This window comes from Enhydra lutris, unplaced genomic scaffold, assembly GCF_002288905.1.
Source record: "Enhydra lutris kenyoni isolate GAN:26980312 unplaced genomic scaffold, ASM228890v2 scaffoldscaffold49, whole genome shotgun sequence".
Lineage (NCBI taxonomy): Eukaryota > Metazoa > Chordata > Mammalia > Carnivora > Mustelidae > Enhydra > Enhydra lutris.
Window position 1 is genome coordinate 3,037,667 of NW_019154133.1, and position 25,143 is coordinate 3,062,809.

The 25,143-nt window shown below is 36.7% G+C and overlaps 2 protein-coding genes across 2 annotated transcripts; both read left to right on the forward strand.

Annotated features, from left to right (window-relative positions):
* The first annotated feature begins 3,863 nt into the window (after positions 1-3,863).
* Positions 3,864-7,769, forward strand: LOC111156818 (myelin P2 protein). The gene is made up of 4 exons (XM_022517904.1): positions 3,864-3,936; positions 5,884-6,056; positions 6,581-6,682; positions 7,719-7,769. The coding sequence occupies exons 1-4, from the start codon at positions 3,864-3,866 to the stop codon at positions 7,767-7,769; spliced, it is 399 nt and encodes a 132-aa protein (XP_022373612.1).
* Positions 7,770-15,138: 7,369 nt separating this feature from the next.
* Positions 15,139-19,044, forward strand: LOC111156819 (myelin P2 protein). The gene is made up of 4 exons (XM_022517905.1): positions 15,139-15,211; positions 17,159-17,331; positions 17,856-17,957; positions 18,994-19,044. The coding sequence occupies exons 1-4, from the start codon at positions 15,139-15,141 to the stop codon at positions 19,042-19,044; spliced, it is 399 nt and encodes a 132-aa protein (XP_022373613.1).
* Positions 19,045-25,143: the final 6,099 nt, after the last annotated feature.

Consider the following 25,143-nt stretch of genomic DNA (forward strand, 5'->3'; position numbering starts at 1 on the left):
TCTAAAGGATGTCAACTCAAAGGTAGGAAAGTACAATTGAACTGAGGTTTAAGGATTAACCATATGGGAGTGGTTAGACATTCCAGGAAAGGAGAAGAGCATGTGCGAAGATTCTGGTAGAAGCAAGTTGGAAATTACTTTCTTTTCTATTCTCTGGGAGATTTTGTGTAAAATTGGTGTTATTTTTTTCTGTAAATATTTGTAAGGATTCATTGGTGAAGTTTATGGGCCTGGGGTATCTTCGTGAGAGAAATTTTAATGATAGATTCAATAATAATGGATTTGGGAGTATTCACATTTTGTGTTTTCTAAGGAATTTATAATATTGCTTTTAAATCTTAAAATCTATTGGCATGAAGAATTTATAATATTGCTTTTAAAGCTTAAAATCTATTGGCATAAAATCTATTGGCATGAATAAATTCTTATGATCTTTTTAATTACTGTAAGTTATATAACTATAATTTTTTAATAACTAAGATACACTGATATGCCCTTTTTTATTCCTGCAATCAATAACTTTTGCCTTTTTTTAAAGTCCATTTTGCTAAACATTTTGCCAATTTTATCAGTCTTTTTCTTTTTAAAATATTTTATTTATTTATTGAGAGACAGGGAGAGAGCACGTGCAAGCGGGTGGGGGGGCAGTGGGAGAGAGAGGATCCTAAGTGGACTCTCCACAAGCATGGAGCCCGACGGGGAGCTCACTCTCATGACCCTGAGATCATGACTTGAGCTGAAAGCAACAGCTGGATGCTTAACTGACTGAGCCACCCAGGTGCCGCTCAATTTTGTCAGTCTTTAAAAAAAATGTTGGTTTTGATGATATTTTCCATAATATGCTTGTTTTTATTAATATCTTCTTTGTCAATCATCTAGTTCTGTGGACTCCTGTTTCTTTTGCTTTTTGAACATATTTTCCTATCTCTTTGCTCTATTTATTTATTTAAATTTTATTTATTTCAGAGAGAGAGAGAGCATGCACAAACAGAGGGAGAATCTGAGGAAGAGGGAGGTAATCTCCAGCAGTGCTCTTTTCAGGGTATGATTCAAGTACCTTGCCTTATCATGGGAATTTACACAGGCAGTAAATCTATGAAAGGTGAATCCATGTTGTAAACAGACTACTACTACTATAAATATTTAGTTCAAGTCTAAATATATGTATCTAGTGATAATATGGTTCTGGTGTTTATTATCCATTCTTTTTCACTAGGATACTAATGACTTGCTTAGCTAGGATTGACTTAATGTCTCAAGCTGGCTTTAGTGTGGATCTTCACTCATTGCTTTGATCTGTGCCTTTGACTCACATACGAGCCTCAGCATTTTATCTTTGTCTGGATACATCTGGTTCATTCCAGCAGGCAGGCACCTTGCTGATAAGCTAAAACAGAAAATTTTTTTCTTTGTTTAAAATTGCTTCAAAGTTAAAAGCCCTGCCAATACATAGCTCAATGTTTATATATATATTTTTAAAGATTATATTTATTTATTTATTTGACAGAGATCACAAGTAGGCAGAGAGGCAGGCAGAGAGAGAGGAGGAAGCAGGCTCCCCGCTGAGCAGAGAGCCCAATGCAGGGCTTGATCCCAGGACTCTGGGATCATGACTCAAGCTGAAGGCAGAGGCTTTAACCCACCGAACCACCCAGGCGCCCCTCAATGTTTATATTTTAACTCCGCGGCTATGCCCATACAATCAGGGACTGCTGAAAATTCATACCACTCTCCTTTATCAGTCCCTCTGAATCCAAGGGATTGCCTCAAGTGGGGTGGTTTGAGAGTCCTTCACAGATTTAGGCAGAACTCCTAAATTTTGAATGTTACACTTCTCAATAAAGTAGGGTCACAAAAAAATTTTTTTTGAGGACAAAAGTGATACCATCATTCATTTTTATTAAGTGTTTTGGATAAGAAAATAACACATTCTTGGAGCACCAGGGTAGCTCAGTCAGTTAACCAACCAACTCTGTTTGGGTTCAAGTCAGGATTTCACAGTTGTGGGTCTGAGCCCTGAGTCGGGCTCTGTACTCAGTGTGGAGTCTGCTTCAGATTCTCTCTCCCACTCCCTCCCACTTTCTCTCTTTCTCTCTCAAATAAAGAAATCTTAAAAAAAGAAAATAATACATTCTCTAATCAAAAGCCCCTTTTTCTTCATAGCTGTTTCTTCTATCCCAGTATAATGTCCTTCCTCCAGTTATATTCTCCTGGGTCTAGGACTGGGTTAGTTGCTTAACTGAGGAAATTTTCTAGTCACTGTTTCATTCCCACTTTGATTATCCATGCATGAGTAATGTAAGGTGATACTTGGACTCACAGTATATGTTTCCATATTTTGACCCACCTTGGACACTAACAATATAAATGCAATCATTGTGGCTCACCTATGACATTGGTAACCTGAGCCCAGGAGGCCAGCAGGTCTATCTGTTAATGAGCAAACTGATCATGGGAAAATATTCCATTGTGTGAAGAGAGCCAACCTGTGTAAAAATATTTACAACCTAGTAATATCAGTTGTCTCACAGTCAGGACTGATGGCAATATAAAAAACCACTAGGAAAAGTTATGGCAGCAAGAAGGTATTCTGAGGAGCAACACCTACATTTGAAGTGGTTTTATATCTGCTCCCTCTAGTCAAAGACTTGGGCTCTGATGTACCAGAGTAGCCTGTATGCCTCATCTCTTGACTTTTACCTCTCTTGATTTGGGGGCAGAAATGAATATCTCTGTTTAGTCACATGGTGATGTCAGTATCATCTGACCTTTGGCCAAGGCCTCTGTGCATATGTGATATAAAGGGAGCAATGTAAGATAATAATCCTGAGTCCGGGCTAGAGAACAAGGCCACGTCCAAACCTTGCCTCTCCTCATTCAAGTCCTGGGAGCAAGTTACCTAAACTTCTCAATGGTAAAATGGATGTAATAATAGTACTTAACTCTTGGAGGTATTGAGAGAATTAAATGAAATAATCCATAAAAAGCACTTGGCATGGTGACTGGCCCACAACGACCTCTCAGTATACATTAGTATTCTTTATATAGAAAATCCTTCTCTTTATAAAACTGAAGATTTATTTTAAAGGGCTTAAACTCAAAATTGTCGTATTAACTAAGAACCTGCTTAATTTGGACTTAAGGTTTTTTTTTTTTTTTTAGATGAAAATCTTTGTTGTGCCAAAGCCACATCATGTTCCAGCGCTACTTTTTATCCATCCCATGAATACAATTTCTGTGCTCTGCTGTAATAGACTGACCGTATTGTCTGCCTACTCTGCCTGCCTGGGATATGTGAACTATGCCAAGACTCCCTTACCTATGAATACTTCCTCACACTGCTTCCCTGCATTTCTCTCCCACAACATATTTGAGGCAGTTATCACAATACTCATGGACATTTTCCTTTCTTTCTTCTCTTTCAATAAGAATTCTTAATTGTGCAGACTCAGGATTGAGAGTGACTAAGATGCCTAAACACACACACACACACACACACACACACACTCATTCACGCTAATATAATTTAGTTTGGTATACGATTCAATTCATGGAGTCTTTTCCAAAGCATTAAAGACTAAGCACTTCTTAAAAATGTAAGATTGACCAAAATTTTTTTTGAAGGTTCAAATAGTGTTCTCATTGATCTTTAAAAAAATTTTTTTGGAGACTAAGGAAACATTATGTGGGGGTTTCTTTTGTCCCAATGGATGATTCATTGCCCAGTCCTGATACTGCTTTTCCCCATTGGGTCTCTGTGAGAGTCACATGCTTTGGACATCTTTGAAAAGAATCTTCTGAGGCTTCAGCATCTGAGTCTCCTGAATCTCATCTAGAACTGGGTTGAATTCTCCTCCATCACAATGAGCAACAAATTCTTGGGCACTTGGAAACTTGTCTCCAGTGAGCACTTTGATGATTACATGAAAGCTCTGGGTAAGAAATGTTTCTTGTAGCTCTGGTTGAGAAGATCCTTTTTTGAGAAAGCTGCATGCCTATTTCCTTCTAACTCCTTTTCTAGGACTCTGGGGAAGTTTGCACAGACTGAATTATAATCCTTTCCTGCAATTAATCTCTTTTGTCATTCCAATAATTTATTGCATTTCATTTGTGGAAATTTTAATAGACCTAAGAGCTGCTTAATTGTGTGGGGCTCCCACTGATTTCAAAGGTAGTTTTGTATCAGTAGGGCTTTGCTTTCAGAGAAAGAAATCCTAGAGGCTTAGGCAACCCATCCTCTGGTTCGTTTTATAACAGCTGAAATGCTTATAAGATAAGGAATTGAAAACACTAAAGTTAATAAAAAACCTCAATTTAAAATTTTGGTGTTTAGCTAAACCAGACGTTTACACTAATTTCTGTTAAGCTAACATCAGACTTTCCTGTATTTGGAGCGATGTATGAAGATGGAAAATCCAGTCCTTAGTTTTATCAACTTTATTTTATACTATTTCTAGGAATGTTCCATGATATGAGCACAACAGGTATGAATTGTCTTTGGAAATTTCCAGAGCTATATAAATATAATCGAAAGTGGTGCTAATGACCCAGGTTTCTATGCTTGACAAAGGGCCTGTAATTTTACTTACCTGCATAGAAAGCTTATGAGAAGAGTTGTATTCTTAGGTAAAACGAGCAAAATCATGTTATGTTGCCTAGAAAACTATGAGAACTTATGGGGACAGATCCGTACCATGAGGTTGGTTAGACTTAAGGATTTGACTTTACAGCTGAGGAAGAAGAAAAATACAAGAGCCTCAATGACAGACTCCCTAATTCTATCATTTTCAAATTTAGAATGCATAAGTTCACCTCAGGGTTCAATATAGTGTAGGTTCTCAGGCTCTACTGCGGAGATTATATAGAATATATATTTTCATATATATACATGAAACTAGTTTTCCCTTCATTGCTCTCATTTGACATTTCTCCTTTTCCAAGTATTTCTATAGTCTTAATAATAGTAGTAATAAAACTTGAAAGTTTAATTTTGTGGTTTTTTCCAAACAAGGAAAATTTTTAAAAATTAGTTTATTTACGATTACATGTAATGATAGAGATCTTGAAAGGAGATGGATAGATTTTTCCCACCAGTTAATTTAGGGGCCACAATAAAATCTCAGAAATAGGGTTCTATTAAGGATGTGGGGAGAGTTCTTTTCTATATCCACAATATATTACTGAAGAGAAAAAAAAAATCAAAGAACAGTGTGTATCTGTCATAGTTGCATTTTAAGAATATCTATAGTTCCCTGGGGATAAAAATATATTATATGTTTATAAAAAATAAAAAAAATTTTTAAAAAAGGACATCTATAGTATTTATATGTAAAAAACTAAAATGTCTGCAATGATTCATACAAAACACTGGTGATTTTCAAAGACTGTGGGATTAGATGTAAAAGGGGTTAACTTGCACTATTTAAGTTAAACATGTTTATCTTTAAAATCTGCAGATAGGGGCACCTGGGTGGCTCAGTGGGTTAAAGCCTCTGCCTTCAGCTCAGGTCATGATCCTAGGGTCCTGGGATCGAGCCCCACATTGGGCTCTCTGCTCAGCGGGGAGCCTGCTTTCCCCCCCACCTCTCTCGCTGTCTGCCTCTCTGCCTACTTATGATCTCTGTCTGTCAAATAAATAAATAAAATCTTTTAAAAAAATAAAATCTGCAGATATTACTCTTGTAATAATAAACTTAAAATATTTAAGTTGATGGACACGCATTTCCGTTAGATGGTGAAACATGGGAGGAGGTCCTCAGTAGTCAGTGATACTACGCACCGTCTCCACACCAGACGAACAAGTGAGAATAGAATGTGGCCATGCATAGTTTCTACAGATACATCTCCTTGTCAACATAATTCTAACACTCTCTTGATTTTCAGGTGTGGGGTTAGCCACCAGAAAACTGGGAAATTTGGCCAAACCCCGTGTGATCATCAGCAAGAAAGGGGATATTATAACTATAAGGACTGAGAGTACATTTAAAAATACAGAGATCTCCTTTAAGTTAGGTCAGGAATTTGAAGAAACCACAGCCGACAACAGGAAAACAAAGGTAAATTTTAATGTTTCTCTTCAAAGTTAGCTCATTCTCCGGCTTGAGAAGATACTTCCTGTTAGTATTCAAAAGGGTAGACTATGCCATTCTATTGAAAATTGGGGCACCTGGGTGGCTCTGTCAGTTAAGCATCTGCTTTTGGCTCATGTCATGATCCAGGGTCCTGGGTTTGAGCCCCGCATCGGGCTCCCTGCTCAGTGGGGAACCTGCTCCTCCCTCTGCCTGACGCTCCCCCTGCTTGTGTTCACGCATGTGCGTGCTCTCTCTGTCAAATACATAAAATCTTTATAAAAAAAAATGAATGTGCCTTGGGGGCACCTTGCTTGATCTCAGGACTGGGAGTTTGAGCCTCACATTGGGTGTGGAGCCTACTCTAAAAAAAAAATAAATTAAATTAAATTGAATTGAAAATGAATGTTCTTCATGAGACGTCTATTATGAAAACAGTTCGATACCAAATGAACTGCTTCTTTAATCAACTACGGTCCAAGCAACTCAATTATGTGAGCTTGTCATTGCAGAGCGTCGTGACCTTGTCAAGAGGCTCATTGAATCAAGTGCAGAAATGGGATGGCAAAGAGACGACAATAAAAAGAAAGCTGGTGGATGGGAAAATGGTAGTGGTAAGAGTATTTTTGCTTCTAAATACAAAAATAATGGTATTTAAATAGGGAAATTGGTTACATTGTTTTCAAAGTATTCTTTTTTCTTTGCAATACCCATGGAAAAGAATGGCTAAGAATAAAGTCAGAACTAGTGGTTAGACAATATTTCAGCCCTGAAGACTCCTCTATAGCACTTCAAGTATAGATCCAAGATTTTAGAAACAACAAAGCTCATGTGTTATTTTAGGAGTAACAACACCAAAAGTAAAATAACAGTAAGTCAAAGAAAGGATGGCTAATCTCCCTATTTTGGACTCACAAAGAGAAAAGCAAGTCCAAGTTATAAAAGCAAAACAAACCCTGCTTAACGGCTCAATTACATAATATTTGTAGGTATCTGAGTGTTTTGCTTCCAAGAATTCAAAGTAACTTGGACTCCACCATGTTAGTGATTTAAGCTCAGCTCATGGGAGACCTTTTAGTCAGCAGATCAAGAGTAATGACCAGGGTTACGTGTGATGACATCTAGCAATTTTCTTGTTTTAGCTTCTGTGCTTACTAACACATACATTGAACATAGACTCATGTCATTTTAAACGCTCTTTTTTCCCTTTAGTTTAGAGGTTCTTATCCCTAGCTACAAAGTAGATTTGCATGGGGAGTTAACACCAGTATGGGGCTCTCAACACAGATTAATTAAATGCAGATCTCTTGGGAGAGAAGGAACCATCAGTATTTTTAAATGTTCCTCAGATGATGCAAATATGCATATAGTTTTGAAATCCACTTTTAGTGAATTTAAATGCACGCAAATTATGCATAAAAACTTGTCACTTTAAGAAAATTCTTCCACATAGTAACATAGAATGATGTCGAAACTGCTTCTCCTGTTTCGATGGTCATAATTCCAAATGCCAGAGACTGACATACTGATGTTCTACTCCTTTCTAAGTTTAATCTTATGAGCTTGTTTTTATCTTCTGTTGCTATGTGCAAATTTGTTGTTCCCTAGTTTGAGTTTTAGATACTCAATGAATCTTTCTTTTTTCTCAAGGAATGTAAAATGAAGGGCGTGGTCTGCACCAGAATTTATGAGAAGGTCTGAGAAAATCATTTCCTCATTGAAGCGATATTTGATCATTTTATGTTGGAAATCAACAGTTTTCATTGGCGAGGCCCCAACTGCTCTGCAATTTGTTTCTCTGTTTTTGCTTTTGTCTTAATAGATGAGATAGGTTAAGGCCTAAAGTGAGGATTAATCTAAAATTCAGTGTTGTTTAAACATTTTCAATTTGCATGCATTTCCTTTCTGTATTAAAGTATGTATATTGGCCACAGCTAAATAGTTGATAATGTCATTTAATTAGCTGTGAAATTCTAACTTATGTTGTACTTTGTATATCGAAAGGATAGTAAAGCAAGTAACGTAAAAGGAAGTCAACGGGGAGGAAGATGGGAAGTGAGACAAACTACAAGAAGGGATTGTTTTAAATCAAAGTTCTAGTTCAGGCAGAGGGCAGCCTCTACTCCCTATGGACAGTGAAATGCACAGATATTAAGGGTAGAGTTCAATCTATTGTGACAAATGCACGCACCCATATAACTCACATCTTGATCAAGATAATGGTACATTTCCTTACTCCCAGAAAGTTTTCTCAGGCTTCTTACTAGTCAGTGTTCTGCCCTCTCCCACTGCCACCAGAAGCAAGTAGTCATTTGGCTTCTATCATTTGGGTTTTCCATTATACTTTTCTTAAATGTGTGGGTTTTTATACAAAGAAAGGTTATTTTTAATTCAAAAAAGTATGCATTTTTTAAATGAAAAGACAACCAGGAAATTTTTTAGAGCCTGAAAGAGGAAGTCAACTGCTCCCAGGTCACACAGTATGAGCCATCACTTGTACACACGAACATATCGTATTCATCTGCAACCACAGAGCTCATATTGTTTTATCTTCTGCTTTTTGTGAGTTTAACAAAGATTCTTCCACATTTCAACAGGTGCTATACCATAATTTACTATGATTCTATAATGTAATGGTTTTATTTTTAAGTTAACCCAGTTTGGAGTTATCACATTATTTTGCAAAAATTACCTTCATGCATGTATCTGATTGTGCTGGATACTTTTTCTAGGAGAGGGATTAGTAAGTCAAAGAATATGGAAAACCCGATGTATATTTCTGTATTGCTTTCCTGAGCATTGTTAGTGATGAGGGACCAGCAGTATACCTGTGAAGGGCAATGTACAAACACAGGTCCTATACCAATGCTAACAGCTACTGTATGTTTTATGTGTGCCAAGCTCATTGACTCTCTACCAGACGATTTACATGCCGTGTTGCCATATTTAACGTAATTTCACACAACAACCCTATTAGGTAGATACTATTATTATCTCCAGTTTATAAAAGAAGAAAGAGTATAGAGTAACTTGTGCGAAGCCCCAAAGTGGTAGAGAATGAAGAAAGGTCATTTGCTAAACCTTTACTCTATTTTGTCTCCTTGGCCACACCTGGCTATTAGAAACATGTCTGTTTCTCATAAAATCTCTAAAAGTGCACCATTAGAGATTATTTTTTGCCGGTTCTTGAATTTCATATAAATGGAGTCATACATTATGTGTTCTTTCTGTTTGCCTTTTTAAACTCAGCGTAGTGTTTCTGAAATTCATCCACATTGTTGTGCGCAGCAGCGGTTTGCTCTTTGATTGCTATGTAGTGTTCTGTTGCGTGAATATAACCCCGTTTGCTCATCCATTCTTCTCTTAAAACAGTTGGGCTGTTTCCAGGTTTTGGCCAAATATTTTTGGCCAAAATGTTTTGGCCAAACATATTTTGATGAATAAAGCTGCTGTAAACATTCTCATACAAGGTTGTTGGGGGACATATGAGTTCCTTCCTTTTGGGTCAATAACTGGCCATTGAATTACTGGGTCTAGTTGATTTTTGACAGGCAGGAATAGAGACTACTGTGCCCAAGTAATAATGAAACTCTTTCAGATGTATGTTTGAGCAAATGACAAATGTGCTAGTGTTTTAGGGGCCAGGATTTTCACTGTGGAAGAGGAACATGCAACTGTGGAATGAGGGAGGCAAGAAAGAATCATGTGAGAGTGGATTGAGATAGATGTAAATTTGTGGTTTCTAAGGCATGTGTATATATATGTGCACATGTGTATGTAATTGTACATGCATGTCTGCAAATGCATTTATGAGGTATATATATATATATATATATATATATATATATACATGTATTTATGTGTATGTGTATATACACCCATGTATTTCCCAGATCTATCTGCCCAAAGAGCTTAGAAGCAATGACACTTCAGTAGGAATGAATCCACCTGCTTCCCAGACTTTGGTGTCCAATGTCATTACCCACTAAAAGGACTGAGAGTTCCTTGGAGAAACAACTAATTCTAATGTGGGGTTAGGGTAGTTACAAGATGAGCCTGAAATATCTTGTTACATCAGAAAGGATGGAAGTGTTTAAAAAAATAATAGAAGAATACCAAAAATATGGAAGCCAGCTTGGAGGTGCTTCCCTTAGTTAAAACAGCAACAGTTTGAAAAAATAAAATAATTGAAAAGAAAATCATAACTTATAAACCATGGAAGGAAAAATAAGGATCCATGAATCCATAACGATAATAGGGAGAAAGAGAAGAGTCTTCTTTATAGCAGAATGCTGTGGGCTGACCAGTACATGTGGAAGGAGTGCTAGAAATGGAAAGTCATCATTTTCCAACTATCACAGTAAATATTGGCTCAGGCAAGAATTGCCAGTAGATGCTAAATCTAGAGGGAAATTTAGATTAGGAGAAGGATATCACTTTGGTCTTAAAGTATCTCTCCACAGACCGCTCATTAGTTATTAGTGGAAAAAACAGTTTATGCCATGGAAAAACTAGACAACTCCTTGACTGGAGAATCACCCCTGGCATCGCCAAAGAGGGACGGAAGAACCTATGTTTTCAAATGTGATACCCTGAGAAGGAACATCACTTATGTAGTCTTTCAGTCCAGAATCCCTATCTGTGCGTAGGGATTCCCCTAATCATGGGGAGACATGAGACAAATTCCAAATGAAGAATGTTCTATTGAAAAAGAGGAGGAGGTTGGTGTTGGTCAAATTTTTCAAAAATGTCATTGTCATAAGAGTCAAAGAAAGGCTCTGTGGAAATTTTCTAGATTAAGTTACATTCAAAATATGTGATGACTAAATCCAGTAAAAAACAAATTGAAATATAGAGGCAAATTAGGTTAGAAGTGTACTGGGATTTATACAAGAGAATATCATTATTCTTGGGAAATACACCCTGGAGTATTGGGGGTAATAGGCCATAATATATGCAATCTACTTTAAAAAACTGAAAAAAAGTATGTGTATTTGTCTGCGTGTATATATACTAGTGAGAGCAATTGATAAAGCAAACGCGGGTAAAACTTAATAGACAAATCTGACTAGAAGCTAATATGTCTTTTCTTTGTAAGAATTTGGTTTTGCAACTTTTCTACAAGTTTAAAGTTATTTACAACCAAAAAAAATATTTTTTTTTAGCCACATTTGGCCAAGTCCCTCTCTGCCCCTGGGTATTTGATCAACACGTGTCTGAGAGGCATCATAACCGAGGTGTGGTTTTTTAATTTATTTTTTTTTGCTCCAGCCAGATAAACCCATAAAAAAGGAGAGTTTTAAAACTGTGGTGCTATTTTTAGAGGTTGTAATAATACGACTTGCAATAAAATGTATTCCTCAATAAACATAATTGCTCTATTATACCAAAGTCATAAGCAGTTTCTGTTTTTGGAACAGGAAAAGTAGAACTGCACTGATAATGAGAAAGACAAAATGATCATTTCAGCAGGTGCTACATGTTGCTAGATTTGAAAAGATTTTCGAACAACCAGAAGTAGGGGAGGGAGCTAGAGTTCTGCAGTATTCAGAAACAGTCTAGAATATAATTTTGATTCTCAATTCTTCTTGATAGAACAAAAAGCTCTTTTTGGTAGAACATGGGGGCTAAGAGCAATCAGACTACCTAGTTCAGTTTCCAATTTGCTGCTTACTTGCTGTGTGTCATTGGGCAAGTTACTTAACTTCTCTGCCTCTCAGCTCCTTCACTGTAAAAATAAGGATAATAATAGAACATTCTTCAAAGAGTTGTGAGGGATAGATAAATTAAAATATGTAATGTCTTTGGCATAGGAAAAGCCCTAAAGAAATGTCTTTTGTTATTATTATTTACCTAGTAACATATATGATGCTCAAATAGGTTACTTCATTACACCTCAAAATGAAGAGAATTCACAAGATCTCAGAGCTGTTGATATTGATTTACAGACCATGTGGCTAAATTTATTAAAAATGTTATTTATATAAGCATAAAAACAATCAAGAGATCTACTTATGAGCACACCATTGCCTAGAAATAGCATAGTATGTAGATTTTACCAGTAACACTTTTAGTTTCATGATGACTATAATATTTCTAATTTTTTACTAAGTTACTCTGGCTTAGCTTTTGGGAATACTTCTTCTAAACTGAGTGGTACCTCTTTAAATAAGGCTGCACGTTAGAATCATCTGGAAGTTTTTAAATATCCCAATACCAAGATTGTACCACACATTAGAATCATCTGGAAGTTTTTAAATATCCCAATACCAAGATTGTACCACATTACACAGGCAGTAAATCTATGAAAGGTGAATCCATGTTGTAAACAGACTACTACTACTATAAATATTTAGTTCAAGTCTAAATATATGTATCTAGTGATAATATGGTTCTGGTGTTTATTATCCATTCTTTTTCACTAGGATACTAATGACTTGCTTAGCTAGGATTGACTTAATGTCTCAAGCTGGCTTTAGTGTGGATCTTCACTCATTGCTTTGATCTGTGCCTTTGACTCACATACGAGCCTCAGCATTTTATCTTTGTCTGGATACATCTGGTTCATTCCAGCAGGCAGGCACCTTGCTGATAAGCTAAAACAGAAAATTTTTTTCTTTGTTTAAAATTGCTTCAAAGTTAAAAGCCCTGCCAATACATAGCTCAATGTTTATATATATATTTTTAAAGATTATATTTATTTATTTATTTGACAGAGATCACAAGTAGGCAGAGAGGCAGGCAGAGAGAGAGGAGGAAGCAGGCTCCCCGCTGAGCAGAGAGCCCAATGCAGGGCTTGATCCCAGGACTCTGGGATCATGACTCAAGCTGAAGGCAGAGGCTTTAACCCACCGAACCACCCAGGCGCCCCTCAATGTTTATATTTTAACTCCGCGGCTATGCCCATACAATCAGGGACTGCTGAAAATTCATACCACTCTCCTTTATCAGTCCCTCTGAATCCAAGGGATTGCCTCAAGTGGGGTGGTTTGAGAGTCCTTCACAGATTTAGGCAGAACTCCTAAATTTTGAATGTTACACTTCTCAATAAAGTAGGGTCACAAAAAAATTTTTTTTGAGGACAAAAGTGATACCATCATTCATTTTTATTAAGTGTTTTGGATAAGAAAATAACACATTCTTGGAGCACCAGGGTAGCTCAGTCAGTTAACCAACCAACTCTGTTTGGGTTCAAGTCAGGATTTCACAGTTGTGGGTCTGAGCCCTGAGTCGGGCTCTGTACTCAGTGTGGAGTCTGCTTCAGATTCTCTCTCCCACTCCCTCCCACTTTCTCTCTTTCTCTCTCAAATAAAGAAATCTTAAAAAAAGAAAATAATACATTCTCTAATCAAAAGCCCCTTTTTCTTCATAGCTGTTTCTTCTATCCCAGTATAATGTCCTTCCTCCAGTTATATTCTCCTGGGTCTAGGACTGGGTTAGTTGCTTAACTGAGGAAATTTTCTAGTCACTGTTTCATTCCCACTTTGATTATCCATGCATGAGTAATGTAAGGTGATACTTGGACTCACAGTATATGTTTCCATATTTTGACCCACCTTGGACACTAACAATATAAATGCAATCATTGTGGCTCACCTATGACATTGGTAACCTGAGCCCAGGAGGCCAGCAGGTCTATCTGTTAATGAGCAAACTGATCATGGGAAAATATTCCATTGTGTGAAGAGAGCCAACCTGTGTAAAAATATTTACAACCTAGTAATATCAGTTGTCTCACAGTCAGGACTGATGGCAATATAAAAAACCACTAGGAAAAGTTATGGCAGCAAGAAGGTATTCTGAGGAGCAACACCTACATTTGAAGTGGTTTTATATCTGCTCCCTCTAGTCAAAGACTTGGGCTCTGATGTACCAGAGTAGCCTGTATGCCTCATCTCTTGACTTTTACCTCTCTTGATTTGGGGGCAGAAATGAATATCTCTGTTTAGTCACATGGTGATGTCAGTATCATCTGACCTTTGGCCAAGGCCTCTGTGCATATGTGATATAAAGGGAGCAATGTAAGATAATAATCCTGAGTCCGGGCTAGAGAACAAGGCCACGTCCAAACCTTGCCTCTCCTCATTCAAGTCCTGGGAGCAAGTTACCTAAACTTCTCAATGGTAAAATGGATGTAATAATAGTACTTAACTCTTGGAGGTATTGAGAGAATTAAATGAAATAATCCATAAAAAGCACTTGGCATGGTGACTGGCCCACAACGACCTCTCAGTATACATTAGTATTCTTTATATAGAAAATCCTTCTCTTTATAAAACTGAAGATTTATTTTAAAGGGCTTAAACTCAAAATTGTCGTATTAACTAAGAACCTGCTTAATTTGGACTTAAGGTTTTTTTTTTTTTTTTAGATGAAAATCTTTGTTGTGCCAAAGCCACATCATGTTCCAGCGCTACTTTTTATCCATCCCATGAATACAATTTCTGTGCTCTGCTGTAATAGACTGACCGTATTGTCTGCCTACTCTGCCTGCCTGGGATATGTGAACTATGCCAAGACTCCCTTACCTATGAATACTTCCTCACACTGCTTCCCTGCATTTCTCTCCCACAACATATTTGAGGCAGTTATCACAATACTCATGGACATTTTCCTTTCTTTCTTCTCTTTCAATAAGAATTCTTAATTGTGCAGACTCAGGATTGAGAGTGACTAAGATGCCTAAACACACACACACACACACACACACACACTCATTCACGCTAATATAATTTAGTTTGGTATACGATTCAATTCATGGAGTCTTTTCCAAAGCATTAAAGACTAAGCACTTCTTAAAAATGTAAGATTGACCAAAATTTTTTTTGAAGGTTCAAATAGTGTTCTCATTGATCTTTAAAAAAATTTTTTTGGAGACTAAGGAAACATTATGTGGGGGTTTCTTTTGTCCCAATGGATGATTCATTGCCCAGTCCTGATACTGCTTTTCCCCATTGGGTCTCTGTGAGAGTCACATGCTTTGGACATCTTTGAAAAGAATCTTCTGAGGCTTCAGCATCTGAGTCTCCTGAATCTCATCTAGAACTGGGTTGAATTCTCCTCCATCACAATGAGCAACAAATTCTTGGGCACTTGGAAACTTGTCTCCAGTGAGCACTTTGATGATTACATGAAAGCTCTGGGTAAGAAATGTTTCTTGTAGCTCTGGTTGAGAAGATCCTTTTTTGAGAAAGCTGCATGCCTATTTCCTTCTAACTCCTTTTCTAGGACTCTGGGGAAGTTTGCACAGACTGAATTATAATCCTTTCCTGCAATTAATCTCTTTTGTCATTCCAATAATTTATTGCATTTCATTTGTGGAAATTTTAATAGACCTAAGAGCTGCTTAATTGTGTGGGGCTCCCACTGATTTCAAAGGTAGTTTTGTATCAGTAGGGCTTTGCTTTCAGAGAAAGAAATCCTAGAGGCTTAGGCAACCCATCCTCTGGTTCGTTTTATAACAGCTGAAATGCTTATAAGATAAGGAATTGAAAACACTAAAGTTAATAAAAAACCTCAATTTAAAATTTTGGTGTTTAGCTAAACCAGACGTTTACACTAATTTCTGTTAAGCTAACATCAGACTTTCCTGTATTTGGAGCGATGTATGAAGATGGAAAATCCAGTCCTTAGTTTTATCAACTTTATTTTATACTATTTCTAGGAATGTTCCATGATATGAGCACAACAGGTATGAATTGTCTTTGGAAATTTCCAGAGCTATATAAATATAATCGAAAGTGGTGCTAATGACCCAGGTTTCTATGCTTGACAAAGGGCCTGTAATTTTACTTACCTGCATAGAAAGCTTATGAGAAGAGTTGTATTCTTAGGTAAAACGAGCAAAATCATGTTATGTTGCCTAGAAAACTATGAGAACTTATGGGGACAGATCCGTACCATGAGGTTGGTTAGACTTAAGGATTTGACTTTACAGCTGAGGAAGAAGAAAAATACAAGAGCCTCAATGACAGACTCCCTAATTCTATCATTTTCAAATTTAGAATGCATAAGTTCACCTCAGGGTTCAATATAGTGTAGGTTCTCAGGCTCTACTGCGGAGATTATATAGAATATATATTTTCATATATATACATGAAACTAGTTTTCCCTTCATTGCTCTCATTTGACATTTCTCCTTTTCCAAGTATTTCTATAGTCTTAATAATAGTAGTAATAAAACTTGAAAGTTTAATTTTGTGGTTTTTTCCAAACAAGGAAAATTTTTAAAAATTAGTTTATTTACGATTACATGTAATGATAGAGATCTTGAAAGGAGATGGATAGATTTTTCCCACCAGTTAATTTAGGGGCCACAATAAAATCTCAGAAATAGGGTTCTATTAAGGATGTGGGGAGAGTTCTTTTCTATATCCACAATATATTACTGAAGAGAAAAAAAAAATCAAAGAACAGTGTGTATCTGTCATAGTTGCATTTTAAGAATATCTATAGTTCCCTGGGGATAAAAATATATTATATGTTTATAAAAAATAAAAAAAATTTTTAAAAAAGGACATCTATAGTATTTATATGTAAAAAACTAAAATGTCTGCAATGATTCATACAAAACACTGGTGATTTTCAAAGACTGTGGGATTAGATGTAAAAGGGGTTAACTTGCACTATTTAAGTTAAACATGTTTATCTTTAAAATCTGCAGATAGGGGCACCTGGGTGGCTCAGTGGGTTAAAGCCTCTGCCTTCAGCTCAGGTCATGATCCTAGGGTCCTGGGATCGAGCCCCACATTGGGCTCTCTGCTCAGCGGGGAGCCTGCTTTCCCCCCCACCTCTCTCGCTGTCTGCCTCTCTGCCTACTTATGATCTCTGTCTGTCAAATAAATAAATAAAATCTTTTAAAAAAATAAAATCTGCAGATATTACTCTTGTAATAATAAACTTAAAATATTTAAGTTGATGGACACGCATTTCCGTTAGATGGTGAAACATGGGAGGAGGTCCTCAGTAGTCAGTGATACTACGCACCGTCTCCACACCAGACGAACAAGTGAGAATAGAATGTGGCCATGCATAGTTTCTACAGATACATCTCCTTGTCAACATAATTCTAACACTCTCTTGATTTTCAGGTGTGGGGTTAGCCACCAGAAAACTGGGAAATTTGGCCAAACCCCGTGTGATCATCAGCAAGAAAGGGGATATTATAACTATAAGGACTGAGAGTACATTTAAAAATACAGAGATCTCCTTTAAGTTAGGTCAGGAATTTGAAGAAACCACAGCCGACAACAGGAAAACAAAGGTAAATTTTAATGTTTCTCTTCAAAGTTAGCTCATTCTCCGGCTTGAGAAGATACTTCCTGTTAGTATTCAAAAGGGTAGACTATGCCATTCTATTGAAAATTGGGGCACCTGGGTGGCTCTGTCAGTTAAGCATCTGCTTTTGGCTCATGTCATGATCCAGGGTCCTGGGTTTGAGCCCCGCATCGGGCTCCCTGCTCAGTGGGGAACCTGCTCCTCCCTCTGCCTGACGCTCCCCCTGCTTGTGTTCACGCATGTGCGTGCTCTCTCTGTCAAATACATAAAATCTTTATAAAAAAAAATGAATGTGCCTTGGGGGCACCTTGCTTGATCTCAGGACTGGGAGTTTGAGCCTCACATTGGGTGTGGAGCCTACTCTAAAAAAAAAATAAATTAAATTAAATTGAATTGAAAATGAATGTTCTTCATGAGACGTCTATTATGAAAACAGTTCGATACCAAATGAACTGCTTCTTTAATCAACTACGGTCCAAGCAACTCAATTATGTGAGCTTGTCATTGCAGAGCGTCGTGACCTTGTCAAGAGGCTCATTGAATCAAGTGCAGAAATGGGATGGCAAAGAGACGACAATAAAAAGAAAGCTGGTGGATGGGAAAATGGTAGTGGTAAGAGTATTTTTGCTTCTAAATACAAAAATAATGGTATTTAAATAGGGAAATTGGTTACATTGTTTTCAAAGTATTCTTTTTTCTTTGCAATACCCATGGAAAAGAATGGCTAAGAATAAAGTCAGAACTAGTGGTTAGACAATATTTCAGCCCTGAAGACTCCTCTATAGCACTTCAAGTATAGATCCAAGATTTTAGAAACAACAAAGCTCATGTGTTATTTTAGGAGTAACAACACCAAAAGTAAAATAACAGTAAGTCAAAGAAAGGATGGCTAATCTCCCTATTTTGGACTCACAAAGAGAAAAGCAAGTCCAAGTTATAAAAGCAAAACAAACCCTGCTTAACGGCTCAATTACATAATATTTGTAGGTATCTGAGTGTTTTGCTTCCAAGAATTCAAAGTAACTTGGACTCCACCATGTTAGTGATTTAAGCTCAGCTCATGGGAGACCTTTTAGTCAGCAGATCAAGAGTAATGACCAGGGTTACGTGTGATGACATCTAGCAATTTTCTTGTTTTAGCTTCTGTGCTTACTAACACATACATTGAACATAGACTCATGTCATTTTAAACGCTCTTTTTTCCCTTTAGTTTAGAGGTTCTTATCCCTAGCTACAAAGTAGATTTGCATGGGGAGTTAACACCAGTATGGGGCTCTCAACACAGATTAATTAAATGCAGATCTCTTGGGAGAGAAGGAACCATCAGTATTTTTAAATGTTCCTCAGATGATGCAAATATGCATATAGTTTTGAAATCCACTTTTAGTGAATTTAAATGCACGCAAATTATGCATAAAAACTTGTCACTTTAAGAAAATTCTTCCACATAGTAACATAGAATGATGTCGAAACTGCTTCTCCTGTTTCGATGGTCATAATTCCAAATGCCAGAGACTGACATACTGATGTTCTACTCCTTTCTAAGTTTAATCTTATGAGCTTGTTTTTATCTTCTGTTGCTATGTGCAAATTTGTTGTTCCCTAGTTTGAGTTTTAGATACTCAATGAATCTTTCTTTTTTCTCAAGGAATGTAAAATGAAGGGCGTGGTCTGCACCAGAATTTATGAGAAGGTCTGAGAAAATCATTTCCTCATTGAAGCGATATTTGATCATTTTATGTTGGAAATCAACAGTTTTCATTGGCGAGGCCCCAACTGCTCTGCAATTTGTTTCTCTGTTTTTGCTTTTGTCTTAATAGATGAGATAGGTTAAGGCCTAAAGTGAGGATTAATCTAAAATTCAGTGTTGTTTAAACATTTTCAATTTGCATGCATTTCCTTTCTGTATTAAAGTATGTATATTGGCCACAGCTAAATAGTTGATAATGTCATTTAATTAGCTGTGAAATTCTAACTTATGTTGTACTTTGTATATCGAAAGGATAGTAAAGCAAGTAACGTAAAAGGAAGTCAACGGGGAGGAAGATGGGAAGTGAGACAAACTACAAGAAGGGATTGTTTTAAATCAAAGTTCTAGTTCAGGCAGAGGGCAGCCTCTACTCCCTATGGACAGTGAAATGCACAGATATTAAGGGTAGAGTTCAATCTATTGTGACAAATGCACGCACCCATATAACTCACATCTTGATCAAGATAATGGTACATTTCCTTACTCCCAGAAAGTTTTCTCAGGCTTCTTACTAGTCAGTGTTCTGCCCTCTCCCACTGCCACCAGAAGCAAGTAGTCATTTGGCTTCTATCATTTGGGTTTTCCATTATACTTTTCTTAAATGTGTGGGTTTTTATACAAAGAAAGGTTATTTTTAATTCAAAAAAGTATGCATTTTTTAAATGAAAAGACAACCAGGAAATTTTTTAGAGCCTGAAAGAGGAAGTCAACTGCTCCCAGGTCACACAGTATGAGCCATCACTTGTACACACGAACATATCGTATTCATCTGCAACCACAGAGCTCATATTGTTTTATCTTCTGCTTTTTGTGAGTTTAACAAAGATTCTTCCACATTTCAACAGGTGCTATACCATAATTTACTATGATTCTATAATGTAATGGTTTTATTTTTAAGTTAACCCAGTTTGGAGTTATCACATTATTTTGCAAAAATTACCTTCATGCATGTATCTGATTGTGCTGGATACTTTTTCTAGGAGAGGGATTAGTAAGTCAAAGAATATGGAAAACCCGATGTATATTTCTGTATTGCTTTCCTGAGCATTGTTAGTGATGAGGGACCAGCAGTATACCTGTGAAGGGCAATGTACAAACACAGGTCCTATACCAATGCTAACAGCTACTGTATGTTTTATGTGTGCCAAGCTCATTGACTCTCTACCAGACGATTTACATGCCGTGTTGCCATATTTAACGTAATTTCACACAACAACCCTATTAGGTAGATACTATTATTATCTCCAGTTTATAAAAGAAGAAAGAGTATAGAGTAACTTGTGCGAAGCCCCAAAGTGGTAGAGAATGAAGAAAGGTCATTTGCTAAACCTTTACTCTATTTTGTCTCCTTGGCCACACCTGGCTATTAGAAACATGTCTGTTTCTCATAAAATCTCTAAAAGTGCACCATTAGAGATTATTTTTTGCCGGTTCTTGAATTTCATATAAATGGAGTCATACATTATGTGTTCTTTCTGTTTGCCTTTTTAAACTCAGCGTAGTGTTTCTGAAATTCATCCACATTGTTGTGCGCAGCAGCGGTTTGCTCTTTGATTGCTATGTAGTGTTCTGTTGCGTGAATATAACCCCGTTTGCTCATCCATTCTTCTCTTAAAACAGTTGGGCTGTTTCCAGGTTTTGGCCAAATATTTTTGGCCAAAATGTTTTGGCCAAACATATTTTGATGAATAAAGCTGCTGTAAACATTCTCATACAAGGTTGTTGGGGGACATATGAGTTCCTTCCTTTTGGGTCAATAACTGGCCATTGAATTACTGGGTCTAGTTGATTTTTGACAGGCAGGAATAGAGACTACTGTGCCCAAGTAATAATGAAACTCTTTCAGATGTATGTTTGAGCAAATGACAAATGTGCTAGTGTTTTAGGGGCCAGGATTTTCACTGTGGAAGAGGAACATGCAACTGTGGAATGAGGGAGGCAAGAAAGAATCATGTGAGAGTGGATTGAGATAGATGTAAATTTGTGGTTTCTAAGGCATGTGTATATATATGTGCACATGTGTATGTAATTGTACATGCATGTCTGCAAATGCATTTATGAGGTATATATATATATATATATATATATATATATATACATGTATTTATGTGTATGTGTATATACACCCATGTATTTCCCAGATCTATCTGCCCAAAGAGCTTAGAAGCAATGACACTTCAGTAGGAATGAATCCACCTGCTTCCCAGACTTTGGTGTCCAATGTCATTACCCACTAAAAGGACTGAGAGTTCCTTGGAGAAACAACTAATTCTAATGTGGGGTTAGGGTAGTTACAAGATGAGCCTGAAATATCTTGTTACATCAGAAAGGATGGAAGTGTTTAAAAAAATAATAGAAGAATACCAAAAATATGGAAGCCAGCTTGGAGGTGCTTCCCTTAGTTAAAACAGCAACAGTTTGAAAAAATAAAATAATTGAAAAGAAAATCATAACTTATAAACCATGGAAGGAAAAATAAGGATCCATGAATCCATAACGATAATAGGGAGAAAGAGAAGAGTCTTCTTTATAGCAGAATGCTGTGGGCTGACCAGTACATGTGGAAGGAGTGCTAGAAATGGAAAGTCATCATTTTCCAACTATCACAGTAAATATTGGCTCAGGCAAGAATTGCCAGTAGATGCTAAATCTAGAGGGAAATTTAGATTAGGAGAAGGATATCACTTTGGTCTTAAAGTATCTCTCCACAGACCGCTCATTAGTTATTAGTGGAAAAAACAGTTTATGCCATGGAAAAACTAGACAACTCCTTGACTGGAGAATCACCCCTGGCATCGCCAAAGAGGGACGGAAGAACCTATGTTTTCAAATGTGATACCCTGAGAAGGAACATCACTTATGTAGTCTTTCAGTCCAGAATCCCTATCTGTGCGTAGGGATTCCCCTAATCATGGGGAGACATGAGACAAATTCCAAATGAAGAATGTTCTATTGAAAAAGAGGAGGAGGTTGGTGTTGGTCAAATTTTTCAAAAATGTCATTGTCATAAGAGTCAAAGAAAGGCTCTGTGGAAATTTTCTAGATTAAGTTACATTCAAAATATGTGATGACTAAATCCAGTAAAAAACAAATTGAAATATAGAGGCAAATTAGGTTAGAAGTGTACTGGGATTTATACAAGAGAATATCATTATTCTTGGGAAATACACCCTGGAGTATTGGGGGTAATAGGCCATAATATATGCAATCTACTTTAAAAAACTGAAAAAAAGTATGTGTATTTGTCTGCGTGTATATATACTAGTGAGAGCAATTGATAAAGCAAACGCGGGTAAAACTTAATAGACAAATCTGACTAGAAGCTAATATGTCTTTTCTTTGTAAGAATTTGGTTTTGCAACTTTTCTACAAGTTTAAAGTTATTTACAACCAAAAAAAATATTTTTTTTTAGCCACATTTGGCCAAGTCCCTCTCTGCCCCTGGGTATTTGATCAACACGTGTCTGAGAGGCATCATAACCGAGGTGTGGTTTTTTAATTTATTTTTTTTTGCTCCAGCCAGATAAACCCATAAAAAAGGAGAGTTTTAAAACTGTGGTGCTATTTTTAGAGGTTGTAATAATACGACTTGCAATAAAATGTATTCCTCAATAAACATAATTGCTCTATTATACCAAAGTCATAAGCAGTTTCTGTTTTTGGAACAGGAAAAGTAGAACTGCACTGATAATGAGAAAGACAAAATGATCATTTCAGCAGGTGCTACATGTTGCTAGATTTGAAAAGATTTTCGAACAACCAGAAGTAGGGGAGGGAGCTAGAGTTCTGCAGTATTCAGAAACAGTCTAGAATATAATTTTGATTCTCAATTCTTCTTGATAGAACAAAAAGCTCTTTTTGGTAGAACATGGGGGCTAAGAGCAATCAGACTACCTAGTTCAGTTTCCAATTTGCTGCTTACTTGCTGTGTGTCATTGGGCAAGTTACTTAACTTCTCTGCCTCTCAGCTCCTTCACTGTAAAAATAAGGATAATAATAGAACATTCTTCAAAGAGTTGTGAGGGATAGATAAATTAAAATATGTAATGTCTTTGGCATAGGAAAAGCCCTAAAGAAATGTCTTTTGTTATTATTATTTACCTAGTAACATATATGATGCTCAAATAGGTTACTTCATTACACCTCAAAATGAAGAGAATTCACAAGATCTCAGAGCTGTTGATATTGATTTACAGACCATGTGGCTAAATTTATTAAAAATGTTATTTATATAAGCATAAAAACAATCAAGAGATCTACTTATGAGCACACCATTGCCTAGAAATAGCATAGTATGTAGATTTTACCAGTAACACTTTTAGTTTCATGATGACTATAATATTTCTAATTTTTTACTAAGTTACTCTGGCTTAGCTTTTGGGAATACTTCTTCTAAACTGAGTGGTACCTCTTTAAATAAGGCTGCACGTTAGAATCATCTGGAAGTTTTTAAATATCCCAATACCAAGATTGTACCACACATTAGAATCATCTGGAAGTTTTTAAATATCCCAATACCAAGATTGTACCACAGGACCCACTAAGTCATAATCTATGGGTGACAGGTGAGACCCAGGCATCGGTATTTTTCCAGGTGATTCCAATGTGTGGCCAGTTTGGGAACCACTGTGCCAAAGTCTTCCAAAGATAGAAATTTAATGTAGGTTATTATCACATTGCCATCCACTAAAATGCAGTGAAAGGTCATCAAAGTCAGGAGTACTAAATGTCCCCAACATGACACTAAATAACAGTACGTAGTGAAAATACTATGGTAAAATCAACTCAGATGTAATCAAGTCTTTTGTTAGGAAAGCAACTGTTGACTTCTTATCTTTATTTCCACAGAAGGCAACACAATTGGCCATTATCCATGACATATGGAAAAGTAGAGTTTTCAAAATAGTAAAATGTGGAGCAACAGGGAAAACAAAGCTATAAAATAATGCTAAAACTGCTGCAAAAGAGAAACTATTTTTTTTTTCAGCAGGATTTAAGATTTAGGAAAGTGATTTAGAAATCACTCAGAAAATGTAGTATGGGACTAATTTTTGAAATAGCAACTTTCACATTTTGCTGTCTATTAAAAAAATCAGTGATGACATGCAAGTGTTTAGATCTCAGTTACCTGACTGGAATTTGGGCACTATCTAAACTCCTCCCCTTACTAACCAACTGCAATGCAACAGTTTTTTTTTCCCTCTTTTTAAAAAGATTTATTTGTTTATTTGAGAAAAAGAGCGTGAGGGGCAGGGCAGAGGGAGAGGAAGAGAGAATCTTAAGCAGACTCCCTGCTGAATGCAGGGCTTGATCTCATGACCCTGAGATTGTGACCCTAACAGAAATCAAGAGTCAATGCTTAACCCAATAAGCCACCCACGCGCCCCTATGCAACACTTCTAATAGGTCTGCTGCTGCAAAGTGAATATCCCAGCAGTACCAAAGGACTGATGCTTCTATACTTAAAGGGCTTTGAAAACTAGATATGTGAAGGTCTTAAGTTTCACATTCATTATGGCCAAATAATGTTATTCTTTTGTTGGAATTTAAGATGGACAAGAATTTTTGCACAATCTTGAATTTGGCATTATAGTAGGCTTATTCTTGATTTTCTATAATTGCATTTGTTTTCAAGTTATTACAGCAACATCAACGCATGGAAGTTACATTAAGTAAGATAAAGAGTGTAGGGGAACCTCCTTGGCCAGTTCAGCATCTGACTCTTGATTTCAGCTCAGGTCATTATCTCAGGGTCCTGGGATGGAGCCCTATGTCAGTCTCCCTGCTCCCCTCGGAGTCTACTTATCCCTCTTCCTCTCCCTCTGCCCCTCCTCCTGCTTTCTCTTCTCTTTCTCCCTCTCTCTAACATTAAATAAATAAATAAATAAATAAAATCTTAAAAAATAAGATAAATAATGTAGACTAAATTGATGATAGAGTTCAGGTTTAGGACTTCCAAAATAAATCATTGGTAGGCTTGTACTGTATTTTCTTGATGTAATTTGGCATTTGGTGAATACTTACTGCACTTAAAGCCAGCCAAACCTA